At 48.1% G+C, this 17,672-nt stretch overlaps 1 protein-coding gene across 1 annotated transcript in view; it reads left to right on the plus strand.

The window, feature by feature from the left end:
• Window positions 1–17,672, plus strand: part of LOC144269695 (antigen WC1.1-like) — a 56,962-nt gene that overhangs the window by 15,021 nt on the left and 24,269 nt on the right. The window contains exon 4 of the mRNA XM_077825508.1: window positions 3,667–3,981. Coding sequence (XP_077681634.1) covers window positions 3,667–3,981 — 315 coding nt within the window. The remainder of the gene's footprint in view (window positions 1–3,666; window positions 3,982–17,672) is intronic.

The raw sequence follows: 17,672 nt of genomic DNA on the forward strand, positions 1-17,672 counted from the left end.
GATTGATGTCTCCCAAAGTCCATTGTCAGTTAAGTGTTTCTTGATTGGGCACTTACTGAGAATAGTCGTTTCTCCAGAAGCCGACCAAATGCTTCGCTGAGGCTACTTAACATCAAATAAGTACATAGCCAATATTCATAACTTCGAATACAAAAATGTCATATAGTGATGCCAAGCACATGTTCAGCTCAGTGTATTTTTGTTGGATTTATGAGCAAATGTGCATCATCCCCTGAATATTTTTTATTTTCTATGGGAAATTTGACTGCTTCACATGATGCAGACACAGTGACATGGGGAGCATAAAATACTCTCCAGCTATTTGTGGGATAACGTCATATAGTGATGCCAAGCACATGCTCAGCTCAAAGTATTTTTGTTTGATTGCTGAGGAAATGTGCATCATCTCTTTCATATTTTATTATTTTCTATTGGAAATCTGAGTTTGCTTCACATGACACAGACACAGTGATGTGGGGGAGTTTACAATATAGGGGATATGACCATGTAGCTACTCTTCTGTTTCCCTCAGTGTCCCAATTCTCCTCCTTGAGCTCTAAGAAGAGGCCAGGTCAATCTTTGCCAGAAGATCGTGTTTCATAATTATTGACCTCTTTACATTGTGCAGGAAAACAAATTTGTAAAATTCAGTGGGGTTCAGGCCAACAAATGAGAATATATCAGGGATGGGCCAAAGCTGCAGGTTTCACTCCCAAACCCAGATCTGAACTTCCCCAATGTTCAGAGTGCCGGGTAGGGTCATTATTCGAAGTTGGGTCACAGAAGTGGAGCCAGCATATGAGAGGTGCAGTATGTAAATGTGATTGTTATCCTGAAAGGTGCTGATGGCTGCCATTGGGGAGTCTTCGATCCTAAGACAATCACAGACCTCATGAAAGCCAATGGCAGGGCGAGAACTCTCTTTTAGGCTCAACAGACGGAGCAATCAAGATCCTTTAGGTAGTAAAAACAGCTGCAGACAGTGGGGGCTACTGCCAAAGGCACTGGGCACATGGGCAGGGCAAAGCTAAGCCAGGAATTTCCATTGTTGACAATGCAGGGGCTAAGATACTGGTCTCAGACTGTGTCTGTTGCGGGGAGAAGCCAGTAGAAGGAGTTGTGACCGGGATTTTGGAAGCAGAAAAGAAACAAAGCCAGTTGGAGCTCACTGGAGGGGCAGGCTGGGGGATTTCTGAGCAAGAAAACTGCCGGCTGTTCTTAGTTTCTACTGGGTGCAGGGAAACAGAACTGTGTGTGCACTTAGCTAGAGCAGTGTTGCAGCCTTGGGTCCTGCCACGAGTGAACATCACGGAGTGAACTCCATTGAAAAAAAAGCCCCTATTTATCTTAGTGCAGACCAGGCCCCATGGGTTCCCTGTGGGACTGCACTGAAGTGAGCTGTACCTAAATAAACAACCCTGTGGACTGCAGCAAAGTGAGTGTTTTGTATTTCCTTGGCATTAAAGGAGCAGGATGGTCTGGCCATGTACCTGTGTGAACTGCACTCTTCTCTGAGCTCCACGGAGGCTCCGTAAACACGGTGTCCCTGGCTCAGCCATCCACCGTGGCAACCAGCCTGTTCCAGGGGTCACAGTGGAACTCTGCATGTAGCCGTAACTCCTGGGCGTTGTAATGATGCCCATACTTGCTCCAAGTCTCAGGGACAGTCCTGGCTCTTCACACCCTGTCCTGCGGATTAGTTCTGCCAGCCAATATCCCAGGATTGTGTGGCAGGCAGTGGCCCCTCCTCCCATTCCCTGTTAACTGCCTCCCTCCCAGCAGCCAGCTTTGCCTCTCCACAACCCCCAGAAATGCAAACAGCTGTAGAGACAACTGGGGGCAGGGGTGGAGCTCAGAGCTACTGGGAGAAAAGCCAGTGTCAGGGAGTGGGGGCAGAGTCTGCTTCTCATGTGGGGAAGCAGCAGCCTGTACATGCAGGGTGGAGAGGCCAGGTAGAAAGGGGAGAAGAGAAGGGGGAAGAGCCTAGGGGAGGTGGGTGGGAAGAGACCAGTGGAAGAGGGAAATGTGTGGGGAGGTGGGGAGAGGAAACTCCTTTGGGGAGCACAAAACTGTAATGCCAAGCTCCACAGAACAAAAATTATGGGATTATAAAAACCATCCAGTCATGTTACTCAGTCTGTCTTTGGACTGTAGAACCCCTCTCTATTCCTCGGCCAGTGTGGGGGTGAGAACTGCAGACTGAAAAGTGACCATTTAATGCACCCAAACTGCACGACTCCCCCTGGCTGCTCAGCTGGAGACTGCGCTTACCCTCTCCTCACCCCGCAGACAGGAACTGCCGGCCATTGCCCAGCACTGCCTTCGCTCTCCCTCCTGGTTCAGTTCCTCCGACAGACGAAGGGCTGACTGGGAAATAGCTTGACAGCCACTGAGCTAATTCATGCAGCGTAGTTCACACTCGCACACAGAACTTCTGTTACTGTTCAGGGGCGAGTTACAGACAGAGATACTGGAGACCTTCACACTGACATCAACCATTCATATCCGCTATAATGTCACCGTAACAGGGAAGGGTTGATTTAGCCATTTGCAAACAGGAACACTTCCCAGGCTTCCCCCACCCCACCCCTGCAACTTCTCTGCCTGAGGCGGGAAAGCACTGCCCCCATTCTAGAGCCCCCTCCCCTTCTCTCTTTTGCTCCTGCCCCCTCACACTCCTGACCCCATCCCATGCCTACTCCAGACTCCAATACTCCCTCCTGTTCCCCTGCTCCAGAACCCCTCCCCTCCCTCCTGTCTACCAGCACCAGACTCCCCACACTCCATCCCGATTCCTCCATCCTCCCCAGTTCTCCCTCATCTCCCCCTGATCCAGGTTACCTCCCCTCCCTCCCATCCTCTGCTCCACACCCCTCCCCTCCTCAGCCTCTTGCTGCCCTGCTTCAGAGTCCCTCCCTCCTCTCTTACACATGATCACCCCTCCCCACCCCTACCTCCTTCTTGCCCCCTTTTTAGAACCCCTCTTTTCCCCATGCCTCCTTCTGCCCCCTCTCTGCTCTCTCCCACTCCCCCTCTCTCCCTCTTGCCCAATTCCTCACCCCCTCCTCACTTCTCACTCCTGACCCCCACTCCAGACGCCTCCTCTCTCCACCTCTCCATGCAGACCCGCTTCTCTAAACCCCCTTCTCCTCCCTTCTGCCCCCTGCTTAATAACCACTCCAGCCCAATGCTCCCTGCTCCCCCATCCAGATCACCCTGTGCTCCATCTCCACTGCTCCCTCCTGTCCCAATTTCAGATCCCTGTCCCCTCCCTTCCGACTTTCTCTCCTGCCTCCCTGTTACCCCACTGCAGACCATCTCCCCACCATCTTGCTGGCTTCAGCCCCAGTGACAGTGACAGGAGATGGTGCCGTTTGGAATATGGAAAACTCCATGAGTTTGCGCCTTCCATCGTGTTCTCAAGAGACAGGTAAAAACTCCCCAAACCACCAGAGTGGGGATAAAATGGGGAGAGCTGCAGCAGTGACAGCCCCAAGTGCAAGGCCCTGAGATGTGAGAAGGTGGCGCCATGAGGCAGCTCTGGGCATGTCCCATTCTCCTGGTTCTGGGCGCGGATCCCCTGCTGTCGAGTGCGGACTCTGCTGTGATAATGCTGAGGAGGGGGCTCCCTGCTGCTCTGACCCTGCTCCGTGTATCTCTTTGTAGGTGCTGATGAGCTGAGGCTGGCGGATGGAGGCAGCCCCTGTGCCGGGAGAGTGGAGGTTAAACACCAGGAGCAGTGGGGGACGGTGTGTGATGACGGCTGGGACATTACAGATGCTGAGGTTGTCTGTAAGCAGTTGGGATGTGGAGCTGCTGTCAGTGTCCATCTTAATGCTCATTTTGGAGCAGGATCTGGACCAATTTGGCTTGATGACGTTGCCTGTGCTGGTACCGAGTCTGCTCTCTGGCATTGCAGGAACAGGGGATGGGAAGTGCAGAATTGTGGTCACACAGAGGATGCTGGAGTGACCTGTTCAGGTAAGAATCAGCCAACTCTGTCCTGAAAGACAAATCCCCTGAGACAAAAGGGCTTGAACCCAGAGGGCATCGTGTGCCTGTGACCCTATTGAGAAATGAATACAAAGCAGAGTAAGTCCTGTAATTATTGTTATTACTGAACTGTAATTATGACTGTTCATGTCTCTGGCCACTGAGGAGCCCCCTGTGTGACTGTGAAGCATTTTCATTATCTCATTTCCAGTTGCTTCAGTGCCACATCGTTCCTTTCCCTTTCCCTCTGAATGGGTCTAAAAATGCAGATAGGAGAGAAAATGGAAAAGGAAAATGTCACGTAGGCTCCTAAGTCACTGAGGCACTTTTGAAAATGTTACACTCATGCTAAAATCCAGACCCAGACACCCAACCGCAGAGCTACAGAGGCTGGGGGCATGTATGTAGCCCCTTTGCCACCCTCATAGGGTGACCAAGGAATGGGCAGATTCTCCCAGCTTGGCCAGAATTAGATTTTGCTGAAAGCACTCCCCGCTCTGCTCTGTGACTTTTCACATTTTGGACCAACCAGTAACAGAAAATTTCACACTCTCTGATACCCTGTAGATCTAGAGTAGAATAGAGAGCTCAGCCAAAAATATACCTCAACCCTACACAGCACAAGAATATCATATTATGGAGGCATTTGTTGTAACTGAATAGTTAACATTACAGTTACAGACCCATTATAAGTTTTATTTTTTAAGTTCTCTCTTCTGAACATTTAGTAGGAATAATATCTTCCCCTGAAATAGCACAAGGAAGAGTAGAATATTTTCCTATAATTCCAGAAGTTTTAGCAGCTCCCCCTTGCAATGGGAGGTCAGGGCAGGGTTTAATCTCAACCCTTTCCTGGATTTTGAGCGTTTCAGTGACACACCTCAACATTCTCTTCACAGGGTTAGCGGGCGGGTGTGTGTGTGTGTGTGTGTGTGTGTGTGTAAGCAGTGTCAGGATGAGCTCCACCCTGACATCTGGTGGTGAGGTGTGGCAAGTTGTGGAAAAGAACTTCAGGGGCCGATCTCATTTGCATAGGCACACCCACCCTGCCTAGAATGAGGCCATAGCTGCCCAAATGGTCACTTTGGCTGCTGTGGGATCCCCAGTGTCTCTGTTATTGGGGCAGGAAGAATAAATTGTTATTAACCTGATTATGGGAACTGTGCTTGGAACTGTACTTGGCCTTTTGTTATGATTGAGGGACTCACCATCAACTAAGTAGCACTCGCTAGGCAAGGGTCATGGGTTTTAAAACTCTGCAAATGGGGAGAGGCTGGGGATAAGTATTAATACTTGGTGGTATGGGCCTCTGGGTGAGGGTTTTGCATGCTAATTGCACTTTTTTTGCTCTCCACTGTGGAATATCAGAGCTAGTTTTCATTCCCTTAGAAGTCTAGTTACAGGCTGCTGAGTTCACTTTGGGCTAATGGTGCACCAGCACTGAGGCTCTCCTCCTACAAGCTGACTTCACCTCAGAGCTGAAATCACTGAGTGTTGTGTTAAGTAGTGGGGGAGCCTGAAAATATACTGTGGAGCAGTTTGTGGGATAGCTGGAGTGCCTTGTGGACATGCTGGTGGAGTAGTTCATAGGATGGTGGGAGCTGCTGGTGGGATGCGGAGCGGAGCTGAGTGAAGGAGTTCATGGGGCGGCTGGCAGAGCGAAGCGAAGGCCTATGGAGCTGTGGGGCGGTCAGCTTCAGATCATGTAAGGTGCCTCTTACCCTCGTCCCATCTCCACCCAGGTTGGGAGGTAAAGCTCCGCAGATAAACTTTCAAACTCTGGGCTGCCCTGACCAGGGACAGAGACTTTTGGGTCATTGGACTTTTGGGACTTTGGTTCTTGAGTCCAGCAACCCCAAATCACCCAAAGGGAAAGGGGCATGCCCCAATTTGCTTGGGGTGGGTTTTTTTGCTCATGGGTTGTGTTATGAATCCTGTTGGTGGAGTTTCCCCAACATAATGCCACATTGTTTCTCTCTGTTATTAAAAGGCTTTTTGCTACACTCAGACTATGTGCTTGTGAGAGGGGAAGTATTGCCTCTTGGAAGTGCCCAGCGGGGGTGGTATATATTTGTCCCAGGTCACTGGGTGGGGGCTTGAGTCAGTTTGCATTGTGTTATTGGAATGGATCCCCTAGATATTGAACCCGGCCCTTGTTGCTGCCAACTCTGACGGGTAGAAGGGTTAAATGTGCATGTGTCACCCTTCTGCCAGGTGGAGCCAGCAGCAACCAGGGCTTGGTTCAATATCTAGGGGTTTCTTTTCAACAATAGGACACAGAACCTGTTTGAGGCCCCACCCAGTAATCTGGAAAATTACACACCACCCCTGATAGGTTTCAGAGTCACCACCCCTGGGTGACTTAGAGAGGCAATACTTCCCCACTGGCAAGCAGAGTCTGCGTGTAGAAAAGAAACTTTTAATGAAAGGAGGGAAATCAGCTGAGATTCATTAGTGAAAATGCTGCAAGCAGGATTCATAAACATAAAATTGAGCAGGGCACCCACCCCAGCGTGCGTGGGGCAGCGCCTTCCACCTCATGTTCTTGAGTTCTACAACCAAAAGTTTCTTTTCTGTGCCCCTCTCTGCTCCCTCATCACACCCCAGTCATAGTGGTTGTCTTTGGTCAGTGAGGACCCAGAGTTCAGAGGTGCATCTGTGAAAGTTCGCCTTCTACCCAGGGAAGAAGGCACCTTACTTGCTCTGCCATCTGAGCACTTGCTCTTGCTGGTTAACTCACAAGCCACTGTTCCTCCCTGCCAGCCTCATTACTGAGACTTCTGTATATAAGTCTCTTGAGAGTCCACCCAGCTCCTAATCATTGTCAGCTCTCCATAAAGCAGGCTGGACAAAAATACTACCCCACCACAAGTGTTTTCAGCTCTAATAAGCACTTAACATAGTAAAGAACTTTTAAGAGAACCTAGTTAGCTCTTTGAACAGGAAGAAAAGAATAGGTTAAACCAGACCAGGAACTCTTAAGAAGAATCCACATCTTCTGGCTAACACCCCCCTCTTAGATTTACAGAGGTCTAGCATTCAGGTCGCTGACTTAAGTTCTTTTCAGCTGAGGGTGACCCACTCATTTGGGACAGGTTAAGCACAGTTCTGCTCCCCTTTACTCATACAGTAAAGACAACAAGATTGATAACATTTCACTACCCCTGTGTCAAGGTTCCTTCCCCACTCTGAACTCTAGGGTACAGATGTGGGGACCTGCATGAAAACCTCCTAAGCTTATTTTTACCAGCTTAGGTTAAAACTTCCCCAAGGTACAAATTAATTTTACCCTTGGATTTCCACTGCCACCACCAAACTTTATCTGGGTTTACTGGGAAACGTAGTTTTGACATCTTTCCCCCCAAAATCCTCCCAACGCTTGCACCCCACTTCCTGGGGAAGGTTTGGTAAAAATCCTCACCAATTTGCATAGGTGACCATAGACCCAAACCCTTGGATCTTAGAACAATGAAAAAGCATTCAGTTTCCTTACAACAAGACTTTTAATAGAAGTAAAGGAATCACCTCTGTAAAATCAGGATGGTAAATACCTTACAGGGTAATTAGATTCAAAACATAGAGAATCCCTCTAGGCAAAACCTTAAGTTACAAAAAAGACACACAGACAGGAATATTCATTCTATTCAGCACAGCTATTTTCTCAGCCATTTAAAGAAATCATAATCTAACACATACCTAGCTAGATTACTTGCTAAAAGTTCTAAGACTCCATTCCTGTTCTGTCCCTGGCAAAAGCAGCATACAGACAGTCCCAGACCCTTTGTTTTTCTCCCTCCTCCCAGTTTTTGAAAGTATCTTGTCTCCTCATTGGTCATTTTGGTCAGGTGTCAGCAAGGTTACCTTTAGCTTCTTAACCCTTTACAGGTGAGAGGATTTTTCCTCTGGCCAGGAGGGATTTTAAAGGGGTTTACCCTTCCCTTTATATTTATGACACCCTGCATTCAGTACTAAGGTGATCTGTAACCCAACACTAGACAAGCTGATCACTTTGAGCAACAGGGCTCTATCTGCTGATATCTAGGCAGAGTAGGTGTGTTCATGTAAATACAGTTTGCTCCCAAAGTCTCTCCTCATCCCAGCAGCTGTCAGGGGATAACTCATTCAGACCCTGCTCACAGCTGCCATTTCCGAGTATTTTTAAACAATACAAAGCTGGGTTGGGCAGGAACTCAATCAGCTCCATTGTCAGGACTTTGAAACTGCAGAAAACAGATCGACCTTCACCAATGTAAACCCCCTAACCTGGAAATAACAACAGCACAATGCCTTGTGCTGCCCACATAGCAAGTTCCCTATAGAGAGTTTCTCTTTTCTAAATCTCACCAGGAGAGGAGAGCTATATATAAACAAATGGGCTATCAGAACAAAAATGTTGTTTATGTGCCTTTCTGTAAAATTGCACCTGCATCTCAGCTGGAGCTGCATGTTTGTAGTGAGAATAAAATTCAGGTTTGTAATAGGGCCCTTGAAGGGCTAGGCTGCTTAGTGGTTGGTGCTCCTAATTTCCAGCTCTTTGTTTTGAAGGTCAATTTGCCTTAGTTTTTCAGGCAAGGAAATCTAGGTTTATCTCTCTCCACCAGGTCCTAACCCATGGTCCTTCATTTTTCAACCCCTAAATAAGGGAGGTCTCCCAGCAGGGAGTCTAAATATTTTGCTCTGGGCTACTTCCTACCACTGTTATTTTTATTTGGAGCCTGGCCCTTCCAGTCCTATTTGCTGGGTGGCTTGCATCCCATAGCACCCTCTCGTGGATCTTTGGTGGTATCATGCTGCAGTCTCAGGCTCCTTCAGATGGGGAAGCTGTAAGTTTGGTGAGACTGAACCCCACCATGTCTCTGAGCTTCAGGGACCCAGTTACCTCAGTTTCTGGAGGCTCCTAGGTCTCCTCCACAGTCCCCCTTGGCTGGGGAGACAGTGATTACGCCCTGGTGGCTACCCCAGCTGGCAGGTTAGTGACACTTCCCCTCAGGTAGGGAGGGGGATAGATCCTGCCTCTTCGGCAGTCGGCCCTCAACTGAGCCAGGCTCTCCCCTTTTCACCCCCCCCAGGCCTGGCATTGGCTGCATGTACAGCAGGGTGTTGCTAGCTGGGCCCAAAGGCTCCATTTAACCCCTGCCATGCTGGCAGGGTAGTTCCACAGGGGCATATATTGTCTTTCTCTTGTGGTTGGAAACCCCCTTGTCCTCCTGTGTAAAATCCCCTGCACAAGATAGAGTTTGCAGTCACCTGGGCAAGTCACGTCTATGAATGATTCAGCTTTTTGCAGGCCGATGCCATTGTTTACATGTTAGTTTGAATGTTCCCAGGAAAACTCAGATGTGGACTGGTGTCTCTCAAAGTCCATTGTCAGTTAAGTGTTTCTTGATTGGGCACTTACTGAGAATAGTCCTTTCTCTAGAAGCCGACCAAATGCTTCACTGAGGCTACTTAGAATCAAATAAGTGCATATCCAATATTCATAACTTCAAATACAAAAATGATACACACATACAGGCAGCATAATCATAACCAGCAAACTACAACCTTCCCCTAGACAATGATCTATATGGTCACAGTTCATGGCAATAACGTCACAACTGTAATGTGAGTTTGTTTCGTACAGACTGAGTCGAAACAGAATAAAGGGCCCATTCAGAATTATTCCAGAAATAACTAGTCATCTCCCTACAAACTGCCCTGTGGACTAGATATCACTGAGAACAAACACCTACGGGAGCTGTGATGGTTCTGCACCAAGCGATTTTTCAGAGATGCTGACCTGACAGAATACTAGAAAACTTTCCCAAAAGTGACAGTCGTCTTCTCATACACAGTGTTTCTGTAGCCGTGTTAATCCCAGGATATTAGAGAGACAAGGTGGGTGAGGCAATATCTTTTATTGGACCCACTTCTGTTGGAGAGAGAAATGTTTGATCTGACAGAGAAGAGCTGTGTGTAAGCTCAGAAGCTTGTCTCTTTCACCAACAGGAGAGGGTCCAATAAAAGCTATTACCTCAGCCACCTTGTCTCTCTCAATCCCTTCTCGTCCAGTTTCAGTTTTCATTTCTGGTTGGATTAATACCAAACTTTGCCAAAACATTCTCCTCTGCCAAGGTCCTTGCCTCAGTCAGTGCACAGGCTGGATGGTGCCCAGGGAGTGAATCAGAGATGCACAGTGACAGAGGCTGTTGTCTGTAGGCCCACAGCCTCATTGGTTGCAGCAGCAGCATCGTCATCATTGGCGAGCCCTCCATTCCAGGATGATCTCCACCACAGATTTACAGATGGGTCCTGAGAGGACTCAGGAGTCCGATCCTGGAACCATAGATCTGCCCGCAGTAGGTACAGATGTTTCCTGACGGGTCAGCTGCCTGCTGGGAGAAAGTTCTTTTTCTTTCCTTCCTTCCCTCTCTCTTTTCAACTTCGAGGGCAAGGCACTTCTCCTCAAAGCGGGCCACTGCCTGTTGGAGGATGTAGCATCACTGAGATTGGTTGGTTGCTTGCTCCTCCCAGCTTGTGATGTGTTTTCTTGAGATACGCTTTCAGTGTCTCTTTGTAGGGTTTCCTCTGACTACCATGGGATCTCTGACCATGGGTGAGCTGAGAGTAGAGGGCTTGTTTTGGGAGGCGAGAGTCTGACATCCGCATACAATGTCCAGCCCAGCGGAGTTGGTGAGTGAGGATCATTGCTTCAATGCAGGTGACATTTGCTTCAATGAGGATGCTGGTGTTAGTGCAGCGATCTTCCCACTTGATGCAAAGGATCTTCCAGAGGCATCGTGGGTGGTGCCTCTCCAGACTCTTGAGGTGCTGTCGATAGGTCACCCAGGTTTCGCATCTATAAAGGAGAGTAGGAATAACAATTGTCTCGTAGACCTGGATCTTGGTGTCCTTCCGTAGGTCACAGTCTGTGAAAACGTGCCAGAGCAGTTTCCCAAAGGAAGCACTTGCACACTGGATCCTGTGCTGGATCTCACTGTCAGTTTTTGAATTTTGAGAAAGTTGGCTACCGAGGTAATAGAGGTCTTCAACTCTCTCCAAAGTCTGTCCCTCGGTGGTGATTTGTGGTGGCTCATGTGCAAGGCCTGAAGCAGGCTGATGGAGCACTTTAGCTTCCTTGATATGGAGTGAGAGTCATAGGCTTTGGTAAGTTTGTGCAAAAAAATCCAGTGTGGACTGAAGGTCATTTTCAGTGTGCGTGACAATGACACAGTCATCAGCATTTTGAAGATCAGTAATGGCAACCCTGAGGACTTTAGACTTTGAGCAGAAATGTCAAAGATTAATAAACAGCCTGTTCATTCTACATTTAATGTCAACTCCAGTGGGGAGGAGGTCTTTATCAAGGACCAAAATGACTGCTAAATACATGGAGAACAGGATTGCAGCAATAACACATCCTTGCTTAACCCCAGTTTTGACGATGAAAGGATCCATCTCCAGGCCATTACAGAGAACGTGGCAGTCATCTCACCATGAAGAAGCCTTAGGCCCTTAATAAATTTTGGAGGGCAGCCAAATCTGGCCAGCACCTACCACTGGGCTTCATGATTGACAGAATTGAAGGCCTTTGTCAAATCAATGAGATCCAGGTACTGGTCCTGATTTTGCTCGCAAGACATTTCCTGGATTTGGTGGGCAAGAAAGATCATATTGGTTGTCCAGCAGGATGATCTGAAACTGCACTGAGATTCAGGAAATATTTCCTCAGCAAGGGGAAGTAATCGGTTTAAGAGGATATGGGCAAGAATTTTCCCTGCTGCAGATAGCATGTCAAAGCCACGATAATTTCCACACTCCAATTTATCTCCTTTCTTAAAGATTGTAACAATGTTGGCATTTCTCAAGTCTTCCGGAATCTTCTCAATATACCAAATTTGAAGAAAAATGAATCTCCCGACAACATAGCTCTGAGGACAATTGGAGCACCAAAGCCCCTTCACCGCAAGAAGATGACGGTCCCCAAAGAGGGGTTGCAGCCATGGCAAGATATGTAACCAATAAAAGTATGCTGAAATTGTGCTCCTGGCTGCTGTGGGCCAGAATGACACCAGGCACTAGAATGGAGATGAGGGAGACTGTATCCACCTATTGGGCCCAGGCAGTGTGGGGAGGAAGCTACCCGAATTGAATGCAGATTGGGTTGGCAGGGGAAAGTAGATGAGGATAAGGATGCAGGGGGAATATTCTGAGTCCGGAGGCTGGTGGATGGAGAGAAACTGGGATCAGGAGAGAAAGCGGGAGATGGGGACTGGGTGGGCAAGGAGACTGGGACTGGGAGGAGGGGGAAAGAGACTAGGACTGGCTAGGCAGGGCAATTAGGACAGGGAGTGGGTGGGGAGAGACTGATGTGCTGAGCAGGGAGCTAGGGAGCTGTGGGAGACTGGGACTGACTGGGGAAGGAGTCTGGGACTGGGAACCAATGAGGAGGAACTGGAGGTGGGTGAGGAAACAGACCAGATGAGGAACCAGGGTGTCAGGGGAGTCTAAGACTAACTGGGCGATGATACTGGAATAAGTAGCCAGGGTGGGGTGTGGGAGACTGAGAGCAGATCTACATGAACATTTAGTGCATGGCAAGCTGGGGTGTAAATCTACCCTGCACTGTCCTGCCATGCACCGAGTGTCCATGTGGACGGTGTGGCTAAGCACTGAGGCCTTGTCTACACTACAGCTTAAGTTGATGTAAGTTACATCGCTCAGGGGTGTGAAAATACCGCCTTCCCCCCCAAGCAATCTAACTTACATTGACTTAAAGCAGTGTTTGCATTGCACTATGTCAGCGGAGCTTCTGCCTCTCGATGAGGTGGACTAATTATGTGGACAGGAGAGCGCTCGCCCATCGATGTAATGCGTCTTCACCAGATGCATTAAATCGGCGCCGCTGCATGGCACTGATTTAGAGTGGGAGCGAAGAGAAGCCCTAGCAGTTCCCTTGTGTGCTTTGATCTCTCCCATTTCCAAGCACTAGGGAACGGTTAGTGTGCAGCAGCAGGCTCCACAGGGACACTGAGTGTGCAGCGGGCTAGTGCGAGGTAAATTTACACCCCAGTTTGACACAAGCTAAGTGTGTGTAGAGAGAAACCCTGAGACTGCATGAGGCATCCAGGAAGAGAAACAGGGGCTTGGGGAAGACAGGACAACTCAAGGCAGGGATAAGTGTGAGAAACAGTTCAGCTGAGGACCCCAGAGGGGAGGGACAGCACAGAGAACAGCGGGGAAATTGGCAGGGGAAGCCAGAGGTGAAGTCTAGGACTGGCTTGTCCAGGAGACTGGGCCTGGGGATGAGAAGCTTGAGAAGTGGAGACTGGAACTGGGTAGAGAAGAAGAATGGGACTAGGACACAGAGCAAGGGATGGGGAAGAGACAGGACTGGGACAGGTTGGAGGGGAGGGGGTTGAATGGGTTAGTCTTAGGGGAACAGGGGAAGAGGGGTCTGTGACCAATAGAGAACAGACTTCTCCAGACCTAGAATGGAACCCAGTATCCCTGAGTTTTGCCATTCCCCTGCTTTCAGCAAATATTTGTCAAACCCTCCAAAAAAATCTTCTGATTCCCCTCTAGTACTGGTCCACGCAGAGGATGACAACCTACTACTGCTGTCAGTTACGCCATTAGCTCAAGTGGCAGAGGTTTGGGTGGCAGATCTAAAGGTTCCAACCCTGCTGACGATCCACGTGGGTGTCAACATGATTCCGCATCTTGGAACTTCTGATTTTTCTGTTTGTTTTTTCAAAAACCTCAGAAATTATTCAGAAAACATTACTTTTAAGGAACATTAATTTTGCAGAGTTGAGCTGTAAAAAATAAGGAAAAGGCAGAATTAAAGTTATCTTTGCAACTCTAGTTTGGCCCACTTGTGCGTATGCGTTAAGGTACAGTCTTTCATTACCTGATAACATGCTATTTTCTCCACAGAATAGACAGTGCTCTGAATCAGGGCTGTGGTGTGAAGGAGGTGGTTGTCTGTAGCACCCCTGCCTCATTTGTTGCAGAAACTGTGAAGCATGCTGTGTGTGAGGCAGGCGATTGCAGAAAGAGAAAGGATGGTCTCTTGTTAAGGCAGGTGAATGCTGCTCTGGGGAATTGGATTCTATCCCTGCCTCTGCCACAGAGTTTCTATGTGATGCTTGGCAAGTCCCTGAAACCAAATCTTTCACAGGTGGTCATTAATTGTGTGTTCCTCATTTTATGGGTGGCCCCCATGAGACCATGAGCGTCCAATTTGAAGAAGAGCTGAGCATGCGCTACTGTCAACTGAAGGCAGTGGGAGCTGTGCTAAACAAGCCTAAGTCTTCTCAAAAGCCAGGACGTGGGTATCTCAAGTTGGGCACCCAAAATCAGTGGACCCTTCTGATACTTTTGGCCATAGAGTGTCTCTGGGCTTTGGTTCCCCATGTGTAAAATGGTGATAATAACAGTTCCCTACCTCCCAGGTGTTGTCAGTTGTTGGCTGTGCGTGTTTTCTCTCTGTGTGTGTTTTCAGCTGTGCGCAGATAGCTGATGCAGCAGGCCTCGATCGAACTGCCCGAGAAGACCACAGACTCGGTTCAGTGGCGAATGCTCGTTCAGGTTTATTGCTGACGAAGGACGGTACTAGCTCCCCGGATCAATGTCTACAGTTACACTGGCACATGTAGGCCCCTTACAATGGGCTTGGCTCAGTGAGTGGCGAGACTTTCCACTCCCTCCCCTCACCCGAGGCCAGAAAAAGACACACGCCCCCTCCGTGACCTGTCTTTTATACTGTGATAAAATCAAGTTACACATTGCCCCTCTGACCTGTCTAGTAACCACCCTTGACCTTGTCCATGTTGGTTTGACCAAAATATCTCTATCCATCACCTTGTCACCCTGACCTTATCTTTCGGAGGGAGTAAATGTTTTTCTTTCATCGTCTTTGGGGAGTGTGTTTACACCATAACCCTGTGTCAGGGGTTCTGGTCCCACCCTTCTGGAAGGTGTTTATGCACGTGCCAGTGCCGAGCACTTCTCATGAGTGTTTGTGGTTTTGCAACACCAACCATGCCTTTGCCAGGTTCATGCTCTGGACAATGGACCCGCACGCACAGTCACAAAAGGGGCTAATGAAGGTTTCACAGGCAAGTACAAGTCTGGCATTCTGAATGTTTGAGTGCTTCGCTCTGTAAACTTTAACTTTCTTTCTGATTCATAGCTGTATAGATTTTAAGGCCAGAAGGGAGCATTAGATCTAGTCTGACCTCCTGGGTAACAAAAACTATAGAATTTAAACCAATTACTCCTGTACTTCATCTGAACTTGTGTTTGGCTGAAGCATATCTTCCAGAAAGGCATCCAATTTTGTTCTGAATACTTCAGGAGGTGGAGAATGTTCTGCTTCTTTTGGTAGTTTGTTCCAATGTTTCATCAGTAGTACTTGAAGCATGTATGCCTTGGGTCTAATAGGAATGTGTCTGTCTTTAACTTCCATCCATTGGTTCTTGTTATGCCTTTCCCCACTAGATTGAGAAGACCTTTAGTATGCAGTGTTTTGTCCATGTGAAAGTATCTAAACACTGAAATCAAGACACGTCTCGGTCATCTTTTTGATAAGCTAAACAGATTGACCTCCTTAAATCTCTCACTGCAGGCACATTTTGAAGCCCTGGAATCATTATTGTGGATCTTCTCTGCACCCATTCCAATTTTTTAACATCCTTCTTACAATGTGGGCACTAAAAACAGATGCAGTATCTGTCTCCCCGGTGCTGTACACAGAGCAAAATCACCTCCCTACTAGAGCTGGTTGGAAATTATCTGGCAAACTAGAGTTTCATTGGAAAATGCCAGTTTGTTGAACTCAACATTTCTCATGAAAGTGAATTGGGGTACAATGAACTTTCTCAAAACCACAAGCATTGTCTGGTGGAAATGTCCATAGTTCCCTGCCAGGTTCCCTGGTGGCTCCTGTTAGTCCTGCCGTGCAGATTGTCCTGGGCTGGGTATTCCAGTCTTCTATGATCTGCAGCTCTGGGGCAGCCCCACCATACAGATTGCTCCAGAATTGGAGATCCTAGTCTTTCTAGGGTGTGGGCTCTAGGGCAGCCCTGCCAGTGCTTTCAGGCTCTCTGCCATGGGATAAGAACCTGCTTGCCCTGGAAGCCCCTGCTCTAACCAAGGCTCGGCTCCAGACTCTGCATCAGGGATCCTGGAAGTCCCGGGATGGGTTCCGGTGTCCCAGGGTCTGTGGCAGCCCTGCCTTGCAGAATATCCTGGACTGGGCTATTTGCCTATTTAGGCTGCCAGCTGGCCAAGGAGTCTGGAAGCCCAGGGGTCCCCAGTCCAGGGCAGGCCACATGATGAGGCTGCCCCAGAGCCCCAACAGTGGCTCTGAGAAATTGACATGCTTGTCCTGATGTTAACAGTGGTGAAACAGCATCTGTTGGGGTTCCTGGGAGCAAATTTCATTTTGGGTACACCGTTGGCTGGAGTTTCCAAAACAAACTGTTAGCCGGATTTCCAATTCGCAGGAAATTTTAAAATAGTGACATTTCCTGTACACTGGAAATCCTGCATTTCAGCCAGCTGCACTCATTGCTCCCCTCTTTATACATCCAAGGATCACCTTTGCTGTTTTTCAGCAGCATCACACTGGGAGCTCACGTTCAGTTCTTTGTCTACTATGACCCCTGCAAAGAACATGGGCTATATCTGTACTTCTGTGAATATTACGTGTACCTCAGTTCCTTTTATTGCTATTTTCACATTTCCTTCAGGGGTTCAAAGGGCAACCCCCGTCTGAGCTCCCCACATGTCCCAGGATGGCAGACAATGGTTTCATAGAACCCAGTTACTGGTACTTAACTGACAATACAGGTGTCAGGGCTTTTGAGCTTTTGCATCTGCCCAAGCTGAGCACAAGCCCCCTTCCTTGGGATGGGCCCCTGAGGTGGAAAATCTTAAACAGAGAGCCTGGGAATTGTTAACAGGGGAGCCCTGAGGAACAGAGGGGGTGAGGCAGGGTCTGCAGGGAAGGAGACTGAAACACAATCCCCAGAGGCAGGGGTTCCTGGGATAAGCTGAGTCAGCCCAGGTTTTGAGGGAAAAGGTGAGCTTTAGGTAAGACATAGCCCTGTAGGTCATCAGTTGCTTTATTCTTTTCCCTGTGGTTGCTGTGTTCCTATGGATAAATAAACAATAACACTGTCCTGCATGTGGTACTATTCAATATTTTCATAAATGACTTGGATGATGGAGGAGAGAATACACTGACACAATTTGTGGATGACATGAAGCTGAGAGGGGGGTCACAAGCTCTTTGGAAGGCAGGGTTAAAATTCAAAATCATAGAATCATAGATTCATAGAATATCAGGGTTGGAAGGGACCTAAGGAGGTCATCTAGTCCAACCCCTGCTCAAAGCAGGACCAATCCCCAACTAAATCTAAAATTAAAATGATCTAGATATAATGGAGAATTGGTCTGAAATCAGTAAATTGAATTTCACGAAAGACAAGTGCAAAGCATTAGACTTAGGAAGGGAAAATATGGAATAACTGAGTTGGCAACAGTTCTGCAGAAAATGATCTCAGGGTAAAAGTGGATCACAGACTGAAATGGGTGATGCTGTTGTGAAAAAGGGAAATGTCATTCTGAATTGTATTAACAAGCATGTCATATGTAAGACACAGGAGGTAATTTTCCCACTCTACTTAGCA

The sequence above is a fragment of the Eretmochelys imbricata genome, chromosome 1 (assembly GCF_965152235.1).
Source record: "Eretmochelys imbricata isolate rEreImb1 chromosome 1, rEreImb1.hap1, whole genome shotgun sequence".
Lineage (NCBI taxonomy): Eukaryota > Metazoa > Chordata > Testudines > Cheloniidae > Eretmochelys > Eretmochelys imbricata.